The sequence below is a fragment of the Entelurus aequoreus genome, linkage group LG07, assembly GCF_033978785.1.
Source record: "Entelurus aequoreus isolate RoL-2023_Sb linkage group LG07, RoL_Eaeq_v1.1, whole genome shotgun sequence".
Classification (NCBI taxonomy): Eukaryota; Metazoa; Chordata; class Actinopteri; order Syngnathiformes; family Syngnathidae; genus Entelurus; species Entelurus aequoreus.
The window spans coordinates 39,223,178-39,242,931 of record NC_084737.1 but is presented as its reverse complement, the minus strand read 5'-3'; the positions used below and the strand labels follow the sequence as shown (position 1 = coordinate 39,242,931).

The window sequence follows — 19,754 nt, the reverse complement described above, 5'->3', positions numbered from 1 at the left end:
CCCATAAAGCTCTGTCAGCTTGAGTATATCTTGCCTTCTTTGCTGCCATGCACCACTGCAGAGGCTATCTATTATGTAACTGACCGCCCAAGAAGAAACACAACATTTTTGTATCTGTCTTCTAACAGGAACAATAGAGCATAAATGATTAATTTTACTCAGCAGATGCTATAAAATAGTCCAATTAAATAATCCAAACACATTATTCATTGTGACATTTTTTTTTTAACAATTGTGTAAGTGCACCTAAGATACAATAATTATTACTCAGTGTTCAGTAGGTGTCAAGCCACTGTGTTTAGCATACCCATGTCAGTTGAGTTGTGAGAAGGGGTCTTCCCTTGGACAGGCATTTCAGCCACTGGGCAGATGATAAACCAGCGCTTGCCAGTGTGAAGGACTGCCAAGGACAGAATGGAAGAATTAAAGATTAGGCTATGTTCACACTCCAGGGTATGATCCACAATTTGGATGTGCTTCCATCCATCCATTTTCTACCGCTTATTCCCTTCGGGGTCGCGGGGATGTGCTTGTAAAATCTAATCTTTTTATGTACCTTATTTTTCGGATTATAAATCGCAGTTTTTTTTTCTTTGTTTGGCCGTGGGTGCGACATATACTCCGGAGCGACTTGTGTGTGAAATTAGTAACACATTACCGTAAAATATCAAATAATATTATTTATCTAATTCACGGAAGAGACAAAGAAAATGTCAGCAATCGTCACACACACGTCAACCAATAAGAATTTGGCGGGGGAGGGTCATGGCAGAAGTGCATTGTGGGTCATGGGATGCTAACTGCTATGTGATACTGCCGTAGCTATTAAAATGGATCATTTAAAAAAAAACTGAGAAGGGCTGAACAAAAATGGCACCGAAAAGGAAATCATATACTGCAGATTACAAGCTGGACGTAGTGAAATATGCAGCAGAAAACGGCGATCAAGCAGCAGAAAGAAAGGACGCTAGCGGCGCATACCAGGAGCGACAACGAGGAAGAAGATTTCATCAGATTTAGCGATCAGGAGTGACAGATTGTTTGGTAAACGTATAGCATGTTCTATATGTTATAGTTATTTGAATGACTCTTACCATAATATGTTACGTTAACATACCAGGCACATTCTCAGTTGGTTATTTATGCGTCATATAACATACACTTATTCAGCCTGTTGTTCACTATTCTTTATTTATTTTAAATTGCCTTTCAAATGTCTATTCTTGGTGTTGGATTTTATCAAATAAATTTCCCCCAAAAATGCAACTTATACTCGAGTGCGACGTATATATGTTTTTTTCCTTCTTTATTATGCATTTTCGGCCGGTGCAACGTATACTCCAGAGCGATTTATAATCCGAAAAATACGGTAGTCATTCACGTTCACATTACAAAAAAAAATTATGTGAAGGGGTCCGTTAAGCGACCAGCATGCTCACAACACATTAGGCGGCACTTGCTGCAGTGTGTATACGTAAGTAAGCGAGGCGCCAATTCATGTGGATCTAAATTGTAGCGAATGAGTGAAAACTTCAAACACTTTGTGCAACCGGAGTCAACATTTTCCTTGCCAAATTATTTTGCGTAGGAGATTAGGAAGGATAAGTGCAATCATTTTTGATATTTCAGTTTGTGGGGCATTTGCTTTGACTTCTGTTTTGAGGAATGTGCATGCAGTTAAGGAGTCAGAGCCAGGAGTGGTGTATACATTGACAGGAGTTTTAAAACATTTTCTTTTCACCGCTCACATTTTTCTGCACATTCATCCACCATTCAATCAATCAATCGATGTTTATTTATATAGCCCTAAATCACAAGTGTCTCAAAGGGCTGCACACTCCACAACGACATCCTCGGTACAGAGCCCACATAAGGGCAAGGAAAAACTCACCCCAGTGGGACGTCGATGTGAATGACTATGAGAAACCTTGGAGAGGACCGCATATGTGGGTAACCCCCCCTCTAGGGGAGACCGAAAGCAAAGGATGTCGAGTGGGTCTGACATAATATTGTGAAAGTCCAGTCCATAGTGGATCCAACATATCAGCGAAAGTCCAGCCCATAGTGGATCCAACATAATAGTGAGAGTCCAGTCCATAGTGGGGCCAGCAGGAAACCATCCCGAGCGGAGACGGGTCAGCAGCGCAGAGATGTCCCCAACCGATGCACAGGCTAGCGGTCCACCCCGGGTCCCGACTCTGGACAGCCAGCACTTCATCCATGGCCACCGGACCTGTGTAACTCCCCCCTCCACAAGGGAGAGGGGGGCAGAGGAGAAAAGAAAGAAACGGCAGATCAACTGGTCTAAAAGGGGGTCTATTTAAAAGCTAGAGTATACAAATGAGTTTTAAAATGGGACTTAAATGCTTTTACTGAGGTAGCATCTCTAACTGTTACCGGGAGGGCATTCCATAGTATTGGAGCCCGAATAGAAAACGCTCTATAGCCCGCAGACTTTTTTTGGGCTCTGGGAATCACTAATAAGCCGGAGTTCTTTGAATGCATCTTGCCGGGACATATGGTACAATACAATCAGCAAGATAGGCTGGAGCTAGACCGTGTAGTATTTTATACGTAAATAGTAAAACCTTAAAGTCACATCTTAAGTGCACAGGAAGCCAGTGCAGGTGAGCCAGTATAGGCGTAATATGATCAAACTTTCTTGCTCTTGTCAAAAGTCTAGCAGCCGCATTTTGTACCAACTGTAATCTTTTAATGCTAGACATAGGCAAGGCAAGGCAACTTTATTTGTATAGCGCTTTTCATACACAAGGCAGACTCAAAGTGCTTCACAGACAACAAAGTGAAATGAAAGAAATTAAAAGCAAAATTTAAATTTAGCTGAAAGCTAAGGTGAACATAAAAGTTTTCAGTCTAGTTTTAAAAGTAGTCATAGTTGGGGAAAGTCTGACATCTTCAGGAAGTTTATTCCAGCTATTTGTTGCATAGTGACTGAATGATGCTCTCCCTTGATTTGAGTTTACTCTGGGAACCGCTAACAGATTGGTCTCAGAATATCTTAGTGATCTAGAGGGCTTATATAGTGGGAGCATATCAGTGATATACTTCGGCCCTAGACCATGTAGTGATTTATATGTGAGCAGGAGGATTTTGAAATCAAATCTCTGATGTACAGGGAGCCAATGTAAACATTTAAGAATTGGTGTAATGTGCTCACATTTTTTGGTCTTTGTTAGAACTCTAGCAGCAGCGTTCTGAACAAGCTGTAGCTGCCTGACAGTTTTTTTGGGAAGACCTGCAAGGAGACCATTACAATAGTCTAGCCTACTGGTAATAAAGGCATGTACAAGTTTTTCTAGGTCTTGAGCTGACATGAGCCCTCTAAGTCTTGTTACATTTTTGAGGTGATAGTAGGCCGATTTTGTTACTGATTTGATGTGACTGTCGAAATGTAAATCAGAATCTAAAATAACCCCAAGATTTCTGGCTTTATTTGAGGTTTTCAGGGACAGTGATTGAAGGTGTTGGATGACTTTAAACCTTTCTTTTTTAGCACCAAAAACAATTATCTCAGTTGTATCTTCATTTAGTTGTAGGAAATTTTGGCACATCCAGTGTTTGACTTGCTCAATGCACTGGCACAGAAGATCTATGGGGCCACATAGGGAGACCCGAAAATAATATGTTACAGTAATCGAGACATTTAGCTTCGCGACTCTCTGTTTTGGTCAAGAATCGTGACAAGGGATGGGAATCAAAACAAATCTTTCTTTTTCATTGCTCGACAGGGGCAAGTCCAGACTTTTTTTCCCCAGGGGTGGCACCTAGTTCTGCAGGAGTGGCACCCATAAAACAGTCAGTCTACCCCAGGAGCGGCTGTAGGTACCATAGTTGTTTACCACGGTTATTACCACCAAGTATGGAGTGACTCTTCATGTAAAACAATTGCTGCTGTTTAAGGCTGCAGCTAACGATTATTTTTCTATCGATTAATCTATAGATTATTTTTTTCCGATTGATCGGTTAATCTATAGATTATTTTTTCGATTCATCTATAGATTATTTTTCCTTTTACCGATTATTTTTTATTTGATTTTATTTAAAATGAAGATGAAAAAAATAAAAGAAGGCCAGTTTTTTCAAAAGGCATGGCTTTTATTTACAAAAAAAAAAGTATGGCCACTCAGTCAACATTGACAACAACATGACAAAATATTCTGTAACAATGTAAACATTTAAAACTTTTAACATTTAACAAAATTAAAAGTAGCTTATTTGCTTTTTAATGTGCAAATATAAAAGTAAACATCCAGTGCAAATCTTAATATTCTGCAATAGTATAAGCATTTCAAAAGTAAAAGTATTGCTTATTTTGCTTTAAAATGTGCAAAAATAAAGATAAACATCCCATACAAAAAAGTGCAAAACGAAATATTCTGTAACAACAGTGTAAACATTTCAACAAAAGTGAAAGTATTGCTTATTTGCTAAAATGTGCAAAAATAAAGATAAACATCCAATACAAAAAAGTGCCAATCTAAATATTCTGGAGCACTGTAAACATTAAGTATTGCTTTTAAAATGTGCAAAATAAACATCCAGTCCAACACAAAACACAATAACCAATTCTACTCATTCCAGTGAGTGACTAACAGTTGTAATGAAGAAAGGTTAGCATGTCTACTTGCTTTGCTTCTTTTCTTGTTTACAATATTCCCAGCAGCTGAAAATAGGCGCTCAGAAGGGGTCGATGTGGCTGGAACTGAGAGGTAATTAGCCTTCACCTCAAACCAGGACTGCGAGCGAGCTGAGCTGCAGTGTAAGTTTCTAGTAGGTCAACGAGCTCATAGTGATGTTACTAGTAGTTGACTGGGAGGTGTTTATTATCATTTGGGGAGAGTCCGCTGCCTGATGCTCACCTGCTAAACACCTATCTGCTCGACGCTGAAGCGCTGACTACATGCGCTATGAATACGCACTGCTGATTGGCTGATAATGCTTCGTGTGTACCAATCAGATGGTTGTGTGGGTGGGACAATGCTGCGTGTGTACCAATCAGATGGTTGTATGGGTGGGATAAGGCTGCGTGCTGAGACAGAGGCAGAGGAGCAAAGCAACTTGTTAAGACTTTAGCAGCTAAAGTTAGCTTTAGCTTAGAAACTCGTTCGGTACACCCCCGTACCGAACCGAAAGCCCCGTACCGAAACGGTTCAATACAAAACACATACCGTTACACCCCTAGCAGATACAAATGACACATTCATGTTTTTGTGTAATGATGACAACGTATGCTCACGCGGACGATTGACTAGTTGATGGTTTTCTTTTCAAATGTTCGTTCATAGCCGTTGTGCTGCTATGATAGGCCATTTCCGCTCGACACACAGCATACAACAACATTATTAGGCTGTGTATTGAAATACTCCCACACTTTTGACGACTTTTGGCATGCGTTTTTCCCCTCGCTCGCACAGTCTGCTTTGCGCTCCGCCATGACGGTAGTGTGACGTAATTATGCGACGCGTCGACGCACAAAAACGGCGTCGACGCATTTACATAACCGATGACGTCGACTATGTCGACGCGTCGTTTCAGCCTTACTGCTGTTACACAATATTGCAAAGCATTGAGCTATTACATTACGTTGGACAACTCTCCACAGTTGGCACAAAATACAAATACAGTTTACTACAATGTACTGCAAAGTGAACTGGACTGTGTATCCAGTTTTGTTGACAGTAATGGCCATGTTCTAAATAACAGTAACACAAAATACATGATTCTGTGCCATAAACATACATTTAAAAATGTACATCTTCTGTCACTTACTGGTACTTTGAAATTATTTCTTTGAAACATGTGCATGAAACTTATCTGTTCGGGTTAACCATAAATAATCAATTGAATTGGTCTTGTCATTTAAACAAGATTTTGTCCAAAATGAGCAGGACTGTTTCTGTTATTAGAAGATGTGCCTATTTTATGACTGATTTTTCAAACAAAGAAGTTTTACAATCGTTGGTGTTGTCTCATTTCGATTATTGCTCTTTGATTTGGTCTTGCGCTCCAAAGAAAGATATTAAAAAGCTCCAACTTATGCAAAATAAGGCCACACGATTGGCCCTGAAATGCCCAGACGAGTATTGACAGTATGCGCCACAATCTATCATGGTTATATGTTGATAAAAACTTATCAACTAACTAAAATAACCAGCTGATATTTGTTTCTATTATTCATACTACTACAAGGCCACAAATCGTACATTCTAAAATATATGTTTGTAACAGACAAACAACATTGTTGTACCAAGAGCAAGAACCTGTGCTATGCAAAAAAACTGTTTTGTACAGAGCTGCTTCCTAGTGGAATAGGCTGTTTCATGTATTAAAGGAGTCAAATAATGTAAGGGCTTTTAAAAACAAGCTTGAAATGCTACTACACAAATGATTATTTTTTATTCCTTTGTATTCTTTATTTTATACATGATGGATTGTAGTCTTTGGTGGTGGGAGGAAGCCGGAGTACCCGGAGGGAACCCACGCAGTCACGGGTAGAACATGCAAACTCCATACAGAAATACCCTAAACCCCGGGGGTCTAACCAAGGACCTTCGTATTGTACATGTACTAAGCCCTGTGTCACCTGGGGATAGGATGATTGGGAACACTAAATTGGCTTAAGTGTGTGAATGTGAGTGTGAATGTTGTCTGTCTATCTGTGTTGGTCCTGCGATGAGGTGGCGACTTGTGTGGTGTACCCCGCCTTCCGCCTGAATGCAGCTGAGATAGGCTCCAGCACCCCCCGCAACCCCGAGAGGGACAAGCGGTAGAAAATAGATGGGTGGATGGATTGTAGTACTGTTTATGTATAGCATTTCATAGGAATATCCTTTGATATTGCTTTTCTATCTATGTATTGTTAAAAAAAATTTTTAGATGTTATTTTGTTGACACCAACATTAGTGGCTACTGTGTAGCTTTAAACAAATATATTTTACAGAAATGAACTTATTTAAATTTAAACACATTAGGTCCTCATTCAAATCCACTCTTCACATTGCTGGCAACAGAATACTTTAAAATATTACACAACGTACCTTTAAGAGTAACCATCTATCCATTTATGCACAACAAATAAATTACCTGGACTGAGTAGAACTAGAATTACAGTGGAATAACAAAAGATATGAAATGATATGAAAAGATGAATGCGCACACTTCAAACACGCGTGTGTAAAAAAATATAACTAAAATTATTTAAGTTTAGTGAAGGACCACGTCTAAAACCTGGCTGCTCATTATCAGTCATCAATCAAAAAAGAATGCCCGCCACCCAAATATGTGCGGCCCAAATTTGCAGATTAAGATTGCCCGCCAATATGTGCGCGCCGGATAACATTTTCCACCACTACAATACAAAGTATATTTGAAAATCATTACATATAAGAGTATGTGAACTATTCCTACCTTCTTTATTTTCCTGACCACCTCCTTTTAAGTTTTGTAATCAATCAGAAATATTAAAACATCCATCCATTTTTTATTGATGTCCATCAAGCAGTTAAAATGTGTCAAACATGTGGAGTGTTTTACAAAATCCCCTTCAGGCCTACTAAATGGGTTAAATGGGTGTATTTTTGATTTTTTTATGACGTCCACATAGTTTAGTGGGCCAATTGTGTGTTTTTGTAAGAAATATTTTATTATTCTGAGTTGGTTTTTGATTAATTGGGCCACGAGTTTAAAAGGTTGTTCAAATTAGTACCTATATAATGAGTCTCTGCAGCATGTACCGGAAAAGTATGCTGCCGCTCGCTACAGCGGAAAAGCTAACTTTCTACCTGTGTGCTTCTAATTGTTTTACAGCTTTTTTTATTCCTTCTCAAACATATTTATAAATAAATAAATGATAACTGGGTTATACTTGTATAGCGCTTTTCTACCTTCAAGGTACTCAAAGCGCTTTGACAGTATTTCCACATTCACCCATTCACACACACATTTACACACTGATGGCGGGAGCTGCCATGCAAGGCGCTAACCAGCAGCCATCAGGAGCAAGGGTGAAGTGTCTTGCCCAAGGACACAACGGACGTGACTAGGATGGTAGAAGGTTGGGATTGAACCCCAGTAACCAGGAACCCTCCGATTGCTGGCACCGCCACTCTACCAACTTCGCCACGCCATCCCTGTTAGTAGTCTTATCAAGCTTACAAAGCACCCACTCTCTGTCTCACCCCCTTTCTCTCAGCTAGCTATCTGCTAAGCTAACGAAGCAAAGCTAGTCGCGGTTGAATGCAACTGCGCTCCGAAGGGGTCTGCTCCCTCATGCTGCTGCTGTTGCTTCGAAGACAGCAACAACTCTACTCGGTGCAAGAAACAACGTGAGTATGGCTCCCTGCTCTTCGTGAACCGATCTCATGTATAGGTTGGCCTTACTAGAATAACTAAGAGTAACTAAGAGTAATTTCGTAACTTTAGACGCCGCGGATGTGTTTACTAGCGTTAGCTGTTGCGAGCTAACTCGCCCAGCTTGTAGCAGTCCTAAGCGGCCTACAAGGCACGGTGAACTGGTTGAGACGCATTATAGGTTTAGCCCTTTAGCTAGTCCTACACCCTAGTCTACCGGACACTACACCTTAGTCATAGGAGACTCCATCACCCAGACCATACAGCTTAACCATAATTAAGTGTATTCCTGGGGCTAGAGCACCTGACATTGAAGCTAGTCTTAGGGCGCTGACAAAGATTACAAAGAGGAACATAGCTCTGACTTGTAATCCCGCTTGAAAAATGTCTCGGCATTGAGTACTTGTCTCTGGCCCCCTGCCTGCGAAAGGCAATGATGGGAGGTATAGCAGATTAGTTTCGCTTAAGAAGTGGCTCGCTAGTTTTTGTAGAGAACAGGGACTAACGTTTATTGATAATTGGCCCTCTTTCTGGAGCAAACCGGGCTTGTTGAGGACGGACGGCATTCAACCTAACCGGGAAGGCGCCATCACTCTTTCCAGAAATGTAGACTACTATTTGAGTCAGATTTGACTAACTACACTAGAGCAAGCTCGGACACAGGCAATTACAGTGTCTGTTAGTCCGGATGAGGAGTCTGTTGAGCTAAAACTAACGTGCGCCTGGCTGGAAAATTCCTGCACACATAGCATTTCTTGTAGAATATTACATAACTCACATAATGTTATTTCTGTAGTCACTGTGACAAAGGTGAACATGAATTCTACTGAGGTGGCAAATTATGACGCGTTAAATCTGTCCCAGCACTAAGCAAATAATCTCAAGATCCCCATTTTATCAATTCCTGGAAGTGATCGAAATTATTTAAGGTGCACTACACAAAATAAACGTAACGTTATTAATATCAGTACTACGGATACCATTAACAAATATTCCTAAAAACAGTCCACTACCTATAATACGGGCTTTTTAAACATCAGATCATTGTCTCCCAAAACATTATTAGGTAGTGAGGTTTTAGAGACAACAATCTTAGCGTCATTGGGCTCAGCGAAACTTGGCTAAAACCAGATACATTTTTCCCGCTTAATGAGGCATCTCCTCCTAACTATAGCAGTGTATGTATTGCCCGTCCCCTTAAAAGGTGTGGCATTAAAATCCAATGAAAACCTTAACCTTAGTCCTAACCTAAGTAATAAATATAAATGATTTGAGGTGCTTACTATGAGGTCTGTCACACCGCTACCTCTCTATCTGGCTGTTATCTATCGCCCCCCTTGGCCTTATTCAGACTTTATCAGTGAATTTTCAGAGTTTGTCGCTGATCTAGTGACGACGCAGATAATAAAATTATAATGGAGGATTTTAATATCCATATGAACATCCCGTCAGGCCCTCCGTGCGCGGTGCTCCGGACTGTAAGTGATAGCTGTGGTCTTACACAAATAACAAACTAAACCAAGCATCGCAACGGTAATACGATAGACCTCGTTCTTTTCCGGGGTGTCACCAACTCCAAAGTTATGGTACTCCCGTACACTAAAGTAATGTCCGATCATTACCTTATAAAATTTGAAGTTCTGACTCATTTTCAACGAGCTACTATTAACCAATGCTTTAGCAGCCGCAACATTGATGCTGTCACAACTACGACTTGCTGGCCTACTTACTGCCTTCGGTAATGGCACCATTCCCAACTTGTGTGGGCTCTATCGATAACCTCACTAACAACTTTAACGACGCCCTGCGCAACGCCATTGATAGTATAGCACTGCTAAAGCTAAAAAAGGCCCCTTAAAAGCGTACCCCCTAGTTCACATCTGCAGTCCCTTCCAAGGTTTCTCGTTGATCCCATTGGGTCGAGTTTTTTCTCTCTGATGTGGGATCTGAGTCGAGGATGTGGTTGTGGCTTGTGCAGCCCTTTGAGACATTTGTGATTAAGGGCTATATAAGTAAACTTTGATTGATTGATAAAGCATTTGGACCCCCTGACTGAATTAGGCATTTCTTTGGCGTACCACTAGATAGAGCCTGAGTGGTACACATACTACATTTAGAAAACACTGCTTCAAATTGTTCCGCTTCTGAATGGGGTGGCACCTGGGCTGACCTGTCAGATTTTATGGGTAGCACGTGCCACCCCTGGCCACTCCCGAGACACGCCACTGTTCCTGGTAATCATTTGCCAGTTCTGTTGACGATTCCCTTGTCGATTCCTATTAACACTGCAGGTAACTAACAAACACAAGCTATCATGTCTGCGCCTCATTGTTAAACCTCCTTTAATTAACTGTAAACATTAAATTAATGTTTTTCAAGCATTACATTTGCATTACATGACAAGACCGTGTTTGATAGGCTCAGAGGCTGGCAGCCTTGTCCCTGTCTGAGAGCGGTTCTCCACAACAGTGACACTTGAAGCACACCTGTACCTTCCCCTTGCCGACCTCTGAGTCTCCCGCTTATTGGCTATGTTATATGGTGTGCGTTTCTGCCCCATTACCTTTTGTTAACCTTTTTGGACTTAATTGAAGACTCTCCTTTTTTTATTCCATCTTGCCTACCATCTCTGCATTCTGGGGTCAACACTTTGACCAAGTCCTATCATAATAACCAGCCAGATCATGGACCCTGCGGAGACCGACCCAGTCAAGATGGCTCTGCACCAGCAGGCAAAATGACTCGGCCAACAAGAGGAACAGTTTGGCGTTCTTGGGGCTTGCGTCAAGGCCTTGGCAGAATGCCGAGACACTCGCCTTAATGCTCTGGAGACACAGCTGGGTAATGTACTCACCACGCTGCAGGCGATGACTCCCCCACGGCCGATCCAAACGGTCCAGCTGAATCTTCCTCTACCCGCAGACATTCCGTCACCTGGCGACACCCCCCCTGCCACTTGTCCGCCACTCTCCAAGCACGACCGATTCTCCGGCAAGTCAGGTGACGTGCGACCCTTTCTCACCCAGTGTGAGATTTATTTTGAACTGTTACCCACTTCTTTTTACACTGAAAGAGCTCGTGTGGCTTTTGTCACGTCCCAGATGACAGGCTGGGCGGCCGCCTGGGCTACAGCACAGTGGGGACGTCGATCTCCCGTGTGTGCCTCGTACGGCACATTCGCCAAGGCCATGGAGAACATTTTTCAGCGCGAAATGCCAGGACGGGATGCGGCACGGTCATTGCTTCGGCTGCAACAGGGACAGTGGAGCATCACAGACTTCGCCATTGAGTTTAGAAGACTCGCTGCTGAGAGCAGATGGCCCACTTCCGCAATGGTGGATGAATTTTCCCTCGGCCTTACTAATCGTGTCTGGAAGCAGATGATTCCACTTAGGACCCCCAACAGTCTCGACGAGCTCGTCGCCTTGGCAGTGGAGATTGAAAATCGTCTCACTGAGAGAAACTCCGACGGCAGGGACGCTGCGTCTCGGCATATAGTTGGAGTCCTGGTGCTCGTCAAATTGACCGATATCGGACCGATACCCAATGTCGATGCCTTATCAATATCATTGGAGGAGAAACCTGTACACCTTAGAGGGAATCGTCTCTCCCCCGCTGAGAAGGAATCGACGCCGTCGTTTGCAGCTATGTTTATATTGCGGCAAAGCTCAACATCTCGACGCACGCTGTCCTCTTCGCCCGGCCCGCTGTCGCACTAAAGCTACACATTCTCCTTGATCCAGATCTCCAGCGACCGACCCTGCTCCTCGACTGCCAGCTACAGGTCAGATGTTGTCTAGAGTTCAACTCTCGAGTATACTTGCCTGGGGTAAGGATCAGAGATTGGACATTAGGGCTTGTTATGCCTTTTGGTCTCACCAATGCTCCCGCCGTGTTTCAAGGCCTCATCAATGATGTCCTGCGGGACATGCTCGACCGCTCTGTGGTGGTTTATTTGAATGATATCCTTGTTTTCTCACCCACTCCCAAATAACACGTTGAACATGTTCGTTTAGTTCTCCAACGTCTTCTCGAAAATCGTCTTTTTGTAAAGGCAGAGAAATTTGTTTTTTTATTCAGAGTCTGTTCCTTTTTTGGGATTTATTGTGGCAAGGGGTCAACTCCGAGTGGATCCGGCTAAGATCCAGGTGGTGGTTGAATGGCCCACTTCCACCTCTAGAAAGCACCTCCAAAGGTTTTTAGGTTTTGCAAACTTTTATCATCGTTTTATCCACAATTTTATTCGGGTAGCTGAACCCTTGACGAGACTTACATCCACCTAGCTTCCCTTTTTGTGGACCTCGGAAGCTCAATCTTCTTTTGATAGACTCAAATTGCTGTTCACTTCTGCACCGGTTCTTGTTCATCCTAACACTTCTCAATTTTTTGTTGAGGTCGACGCATCTGACTCCGGCGTGGGGTCAGTCCTCTCCCAGCGCTCCTCGTCCAACCAGAGACTGCACCCCTGCGCCTTTTTCTCCCGTCGCCTGACTCCAGCTGAACGCAATTTCGACATTGGCAATCGAGAACTACTCGCCGTTGTGTTGGCTCTTCAAGAATGGAGGCACTGGCTGGAGGGCTCGGAAATCCCTTTTGTTGTGTTCACGGACTACAAGAATCTGGCCTACATTCGCACCGCTCCACGGCTCAACTTGAGACAGGCAAGGTGGGCACTATTCTTTGACAGATTCAACTTCACCATGACCTTCCGCCCCGGACGTCCAGAATATACTCCTGCCCCTTGGAAGAGGTCAAGGCAGAGGCCATTATCCCTCCGTCACGAGTGCTGGGAGCGTTACAGTGGGACATTGAAAGTCATGTGACGGAGGCGCTAAAGAACTTTCCCTCTCCCCAGAACTGTCCTCCGGGGTGTTTGTTCATGGTCCCAGAGCTTTTTTGTTGAGGTCGACGCATCTGACTCCGGCGTGGGGTCAGTCCTCTCCCAGCGCTCCTCGTCCAACCAGAGACTGCACCCCTGCGCCTTTTTCTCCCGTCGCCTGACTCCAGCTGAACGCAATTTTGACATTGGCAATCGAGAACTACTCGCCGTTGTGTTGACTCTTCAAAAATGGAGGCACTGGCTGGAAGGCTCGGAAATCCCTTTTGTTGTGTTCACGGACTACAAGAATCTGGCCTACATTCGCACCGCTCCACGGCTCAACTTGAGACAGGCAAGGTGGGCACTATTTTTCGACAGATTCAACTTCACCATGACCTTCCGCCCCGGACGTCCAGAATATACTCCTGCCCCTTGGAAGAGGTCAAGGCAGAGGCTATTATCCCTCCGTCACGAGTGCTGGGAGCGTTACAGTGGGACATTGAAAGTCATGTGACGGAGGCGCTAAAGAACTTTCCCTCTCCCAAGAACTGTCCTCCGGGGTGTTTGTTCATGGTCCCAGAGCTTCGTCCGGAAGTCCTAAACTGGGCCCATAGCTCAAAGGTCGCCTGCCATCCAGGAATAACCCGTATATCTTTTTTCTCCTGTCCCAGCGCTTCTGGTGGCTTACCTTCAGAGCTGATGTAAAGGGGTTTGTGTCTGCCTGTGCCACTTGTGCCCGTAATGAGGCTTCTCATCGGGCACCAGCTGGTCTTCTGTGCCCACTTCCCATCCCCTCCCTCCCATGTGGCATTGGACTTTGTCACAGGACTTCCACCATCCAATGGCAACACAGTTAGATTAACTTTGGTGGACCGTTTTTGTAAAATGGTCCATGTCATCGCTCTTCCCAAGTTGCCTTCTGCACTCGAGACTGCTGAGTTACTGGTACGTCACGTTTTCTGGCTGCATGGAATCCCTGTTCATGTGGTTTCGGATTGAGGGCCACAATTTCCGTCTGTTGTTTGAAAGGCCTTCTGTAAGTCTTTGGGAGTATCTTTCTTCGGGATACCACCCGCAGACAAATGGTCAGATCAAGATCTGGAGGCCGCTATCTGTTGCGTTTGCCACCATCAGCTGGCCTCCTGGGCATTCAGCCTGCCTTGGATCCAGTACGCCCATAATACTCTTGTCAGCTCTGCAACAGTCATGTCTCCTTTTCACTCCGACTACGGGTACAAGCCTCCTGCTTTTCCTACCCTGGTATCCCAGGTTTCCGTCCCGTCTGTGGCTGCCCACCTGCGCCGTGTACGTCAAGACTGGCATAATACCCGGACTGCACATTCGCGCACCTCAGAGCGCAACCAGTGTCTCACTAACCGCCACCACAGCACAACACCAGAATACAAGCCCGATCAGAGGGTGTGGCTGTCATCTCGCAACGTACCTCTTCAGGTGGACTCCAAGAAACTGCCACGGTTTATAGGTCCTTAACCCATTCAGCGAGTAATTAATTCCTCTGCTGTTCGACTACGTCTTCCGGACTCTCTCAGGATACGTCCCTCTTTCCATGTCTCTCTGCTCAAGCCCGTTACCTCCAGCCTCTTGAGTCCTCCGGAAGTGCCTTCTCCACCTCCCAGGCTTATTGATGGTCATCCCCCATTTACAGTCAAGGCCATTCTTGACGTGAGGAGAAGGGGCAGGGGTTTCCAGTACCTGGTCGACTGGGAAGGTTACGGCCTCGAGGACCGATCCCGGGTTCCTCGTTCCCTTATTTTAGACCCAACACTATTAGCTGCATTTTATGATCGTTTTGCGGTGAGGCCAGGTAAGCCGCCAGGTGGCGTCCATTAAAGAGGGGGGTATTGTTGTGTTTTATTGTTCTCCTGCCTTCCCTCTTATTTTGTGCCTGGATTCTCCCTGTTGTGCTTCTTTTTTTCAGTTTACTCTTCCTCTGCGAGGGGCGGACCTTGAGGCACACCTGCAGCTAATCAGTTCTTGGACTATTTAAGCGTGGCACAGACAGCTGTGCCTTGCTTGTTATTGTTTTCTGTTCCGCATGCAGGTGCTTGACCTTTATAAGTCCGGGTACGTTTTTTCGCCCTTACATACACACCTAACCTCCGTGTGTTTTTTCTGTCATCCCTGAGGTGGAGAATATATCTATTGTGGACTTTTCCTTTGCTCAGTGTGCCCAGGCCCTTCCCCTTGCCGACCTCTAAAGTTCCCGCTTATTGGCTATGTTATATGGTGTGCGTTACTGCCCCATCACCTTTTGTTAACCTTTTTGGACATAATTAAAGCCTCTCATTTTTTGATTCCATCTTGCCTTCCGTCTCTGCATTCTGGGGTCAACACTTTGACCAAGTCCTAACAACATTTACAATTAAAAAATGGAATTGACCTGCAGTGTGAATGTAGCTTAAAATGCAGCACAAGTTGAAGGACATAATCCCCCACTTAACCATAACATTTTTTATTTGAAAATACAGTCAAACCAGTGTTAGAGGACCCCTATCTACAGCGGCCAAACACATTCCGCCCCCAGAATTATAATCCTTCCTGTGGCCACTCATTTTGCATCCTGGAATAGTTTGTTTTTTCACTTAGTGTATCGGTCACTAATATAAACATTTGTTAGTGATGCAAACATGTTGTTGATAGGGACTCAGTTAGTAATTTGTTTACTCTTTTTAGAATAAACCTGCTGTGACTATTAACATTTTTCTTGCTATTAATTTATTTTTTTCCATAATATTTAAGTTTAATAATTTAATACGGTAAGTAACGGCAATTAACGATGACGCTCGCTTGCAGTTTACATAATCCACTACGGACGTTCGCATATGGGCCATTTACGTGTCATATTATTCGGTGCCAATGAGTACTCTCCCTCATTTGTTGTCATGCTTTCAGTGAATCAGCAAGCAGTAAATCATTGCCGTTACTAACATCTCATCCCTTGTGTTTACTAATCCAACGCTTCTTGTCGTATTGAGCTTCAATGTGTGAGTTTGTCATGCGGTCAAAGCCTGGCTCAAAATGGCTCCCGACCTGCATACAGTTGCCACTTGTCTATAGTGGCCACTTTTGCAGTTGCCCTTGAGTGGTCACTATAGACACGCTTTACTGTATTAGTTCCAACGCTTTGTCAGATTCAGCTTCGTAATGCTGTCAAAGCTTGGCTCAAAATGGCTCCCAACCTTCATATATAATAGTTGCCATTTGTCTACAGTGGCCATTTATGCTGTTTCACTTCCCTTTAGTGTATTAGTTACATTACTATACAGCAGGGGCGTCAAACTCAAATACAGAGTGGGCCAAAATTTAAAACTGAACAAAGCCGCGGGCCAAGGTTGAACAAATTAACCTTTTAATAGGGACCCAAACAAGTTTTGCATTGAATATTGAACAAGCAAGGCTTATATAACTTTATAGTGACATGCAAAATCGAGTTTCAAATAATAATAATAATAATTAAAAAATATCAATGGCATATCAAATACAATTGAAATAAAAATTGAATGACTCTTTTCTATTTGCAGCCTTCTGAGGTAAATATCAACATTAACTTTTTCCACAGGCTAATAAATTTGAAAATAAAATAACAATGAATAAACCAACCATTCAGGACTTTAAACTGCTCAGTTTGCAACACACTGATCTAATCTGATGTGCCCAAGCCAGATACCTGGCATCTTTTCTTGGAGCTAGTTCATTAACGTCGGGGCTCAGGCTTTGAGCTGAGGCAACCTTCATTATCGAACGAAGGTGTTCATCAGTCATTATATCTCGTAGTCCACCCGGACCACAGTCTTGGGGGCGTGCCTTAAAGGCACTGCCTTTAACGTCCTCTACGAGCTGTCGTCACGTCCGCTTCTCATACATTCTAACAACGTGCCGGCCCAGTCACAAGACGTGCGGTTTCTGTACGCACACAAACGTGAATGCAACGCATACTTGATCAACAGCGATACAGGTTACACTGAGGGTTGTCGTATAAACAACTTTAACACTGATAGAAATATACGCCACACTGTGAATCCACACCAAACAAGAATGACAAACACATTTCGGGAGAACATCCGCACCGTAACACAACATAAACAAAACAGAACAAATACCCAGAACCCTTTGCAGCACTAACTCTTCCGGGACGCTACAAAATACACCCCCCGCTACCACCAAACCCCGCGCCCCCCCCCACACACACCTTGTAGCGTCCCTCAGTGTAACCTGTATCGATATTGATCAAGTATGCGTTGCATTCACTTGTGTGTGTGTGCAGAAGCCGCACATATTATGTGACTGGGCCAGCACTCGTTGGACTGGATGAAAAGTGGACGTGACGATTTTCGGGAGGGGCACTGAAATTTGGGAGTCTCCCGGGAGGGTTGGCAAGTATGAGAATTAGCGGTGAATGTGGTGTTACCGCGGCACCGCCGCTGTATATAATCGGCGGGCCAGCTCTAATGTTAACTTGATATCGCCTCAAGGGCCAAGTGAAATTACACAGCGGGCCAAATTTTGCCCGCGGGCCAGAGTTTGACTCCTATGCTATACAGTATAGAGTAGAACAGTCGTCCCTCCCCATGTTGCGCTTCGAATGTAGCAGCTGTACTCTATCACGATAGTTTTCCCAATTTTGTAAAGCAAATTTTACAGATTTTTGGCCTAAATTTAATATCAGGGTCAGGGTCATGGCAAATGTTATTGTTATGGAAATTTGTTTTGGGCACCGTTTTACATTATTGCCTCATAAGGTATTAAAGATAATCACATAAAAACACAGACATTAAACCAAATATTAATAAATCAGGGCTATAAATCGGAAATACAATACATTAGAATGTCAACATAGGGACATACAGAGACATTGGACAATTTAAAGTGCCAGATGCAGTCTTAAAGTATAGTATTTGTCTGGTTTTCTACTATTATGTAGTGGTGATCACAATAGATCAGGGGTCTCAAACATGCGGCTCGCGGGCCAATTGCGGCCCGTGAGACGTTATTGTGCGGCCCGCACCTCAATATGAACGTTTAATGTTAGTGCGGCCCGCAAGTTTTATATGAATGGCGCTTGACAGCGTTGTGTGCGGAGCTGAAGCATTCTTGCCAACCCTCCCAATTTTCACCCGTAAACATTACTGAGGACAATAATTTTGAGGGCACGAGGTTTAACGTCCAATTTTTCTCCGTACAAACAATGTGCCTGCACAGTCACATGTAGGGATGATACTCGAAACCGGTTTTCCCGGTTGTTTGATAAGAAAAGAACCGAGTCCTCGGACTCTAATCCCTTTTTGAGAACCGGTACCCGTTATCGAGACCACTATAGTAAAGGAAAAGAGTTGATTCTTTATTCGAATCCCGTCCCGACCAGAAATGCTCCGTGGGACATCACAAGAAATGACGTCACGTAGCCCAGTCATTAGGCGCAGATAGCGAAGCAGGAAAACAATGGGCGGGAAAAAGCGCTCCAAGGTGTAATAAAGTTCAAAACAAAAGGTATAATCAATCGAATAACTTTACTGAGAGATTTTAGCAGGGTAAAACACATGACAAACACTTTTACGACCAACCGGAAAGATAGCAACCAGGCTAGCAACGCACCTCCTTTACGGCAGCTGTCGCAACGTTCTTAAAACAACCGCAGCACATACATATATATACAACATATCTCCCTTTTTTAACTTTTGTTTTTCTTTCCTTGTAAACAAAACAAAATCACACTGTAGATGTGTTGTCTGTCTAATTATAAATAATGCAGACGAGGCGTGTTGGCTGAGTTCTTAACGATTACTTTCACGGGTGACGACATGCAACAACACTTTTCGGGGCTACCGCGCATGCTCGTAACTCCCGTTGCATGCTGGGTAGTGTAGTTGTTATATTCTCTAGCTCATAACATTTTCCCCCATAAAGAAATAATGTTAACTCAATAAAGTGTATTTCTTTTTTTAGCTTTAACTTTTCATTTTTTAGCATTGTAACCACATTTGCAAAGAACTTTTCTCTTCATAGAATTTTCTTTCAATAAAGAAAAAAAGTGCAAAAATGTCAAAGCATCATAACAAACAGTTATGTCAAATAGCAGCAGAAGTGCACTTTTTGGAGAGCTGTATTATTTTCAGTTTTGTTCCCAAGGGACTGATTTTATTTAACACTATATTATTATTTATACACCTATAGTGATCACAGAGACAGCTTGTTTTTGTGTTACTGTATATATTTGTTTCTCTGAAAAATCCCACTTAATATACTTTGGGTAACAACAGTCAATATTTATTTATTTTATTTTATTTTTTTAGGTGGGTAACAGTCAATATTTATTTATTTATTAGATTTTATTTTTTTTATTATATAATAAAAGTGAGCTTTTGTTAAACCAAATATTGTGTGTTTTTTTCCATATACAACAACCTATCTGGACTCGATAAGAGAATCGATAAGGAATCGGTTCGATAAGAGGATTCGATAATAGGCTCGAACTCGATAATTCCTTAACAAACATCATCCCTAGTCACATGTAATATGCGGCTTCAACAGACACACGTAAGCGACT

The 19,754-nt window shown here is 43.1% G+C and overlaps 1 protein-coding gene across 10 annotated transcripts in view; it reads right to left on the bottom strand.

The window, feature by feature from the left end:
• LOC133653831 (serine/threonine-protein kinase WNK2) overlaps positions 1-19,754 on the bottom strand; it is a 74,271-nt gene that overhangs the window by 10,039 nt on the left and 44,478 nt on the right. For all 10 annotated transcript variants that reach the window (XR_009826777.1, XR_009826778.1, XR_009826779.1 and 7 more), the window contains one exon: positions 308-400. Coding sequence is in view for 7 of the 10 variants with exons in the window: in XM_062053556.1 (XP_061909540.1) it covers positions 308-400 (93 nt within the window). In the remaining 3 variants the exon portion in view is untranslated. The remainder of the gene's footprint in view (positions 1-307; positions 401-19,754) is intronic.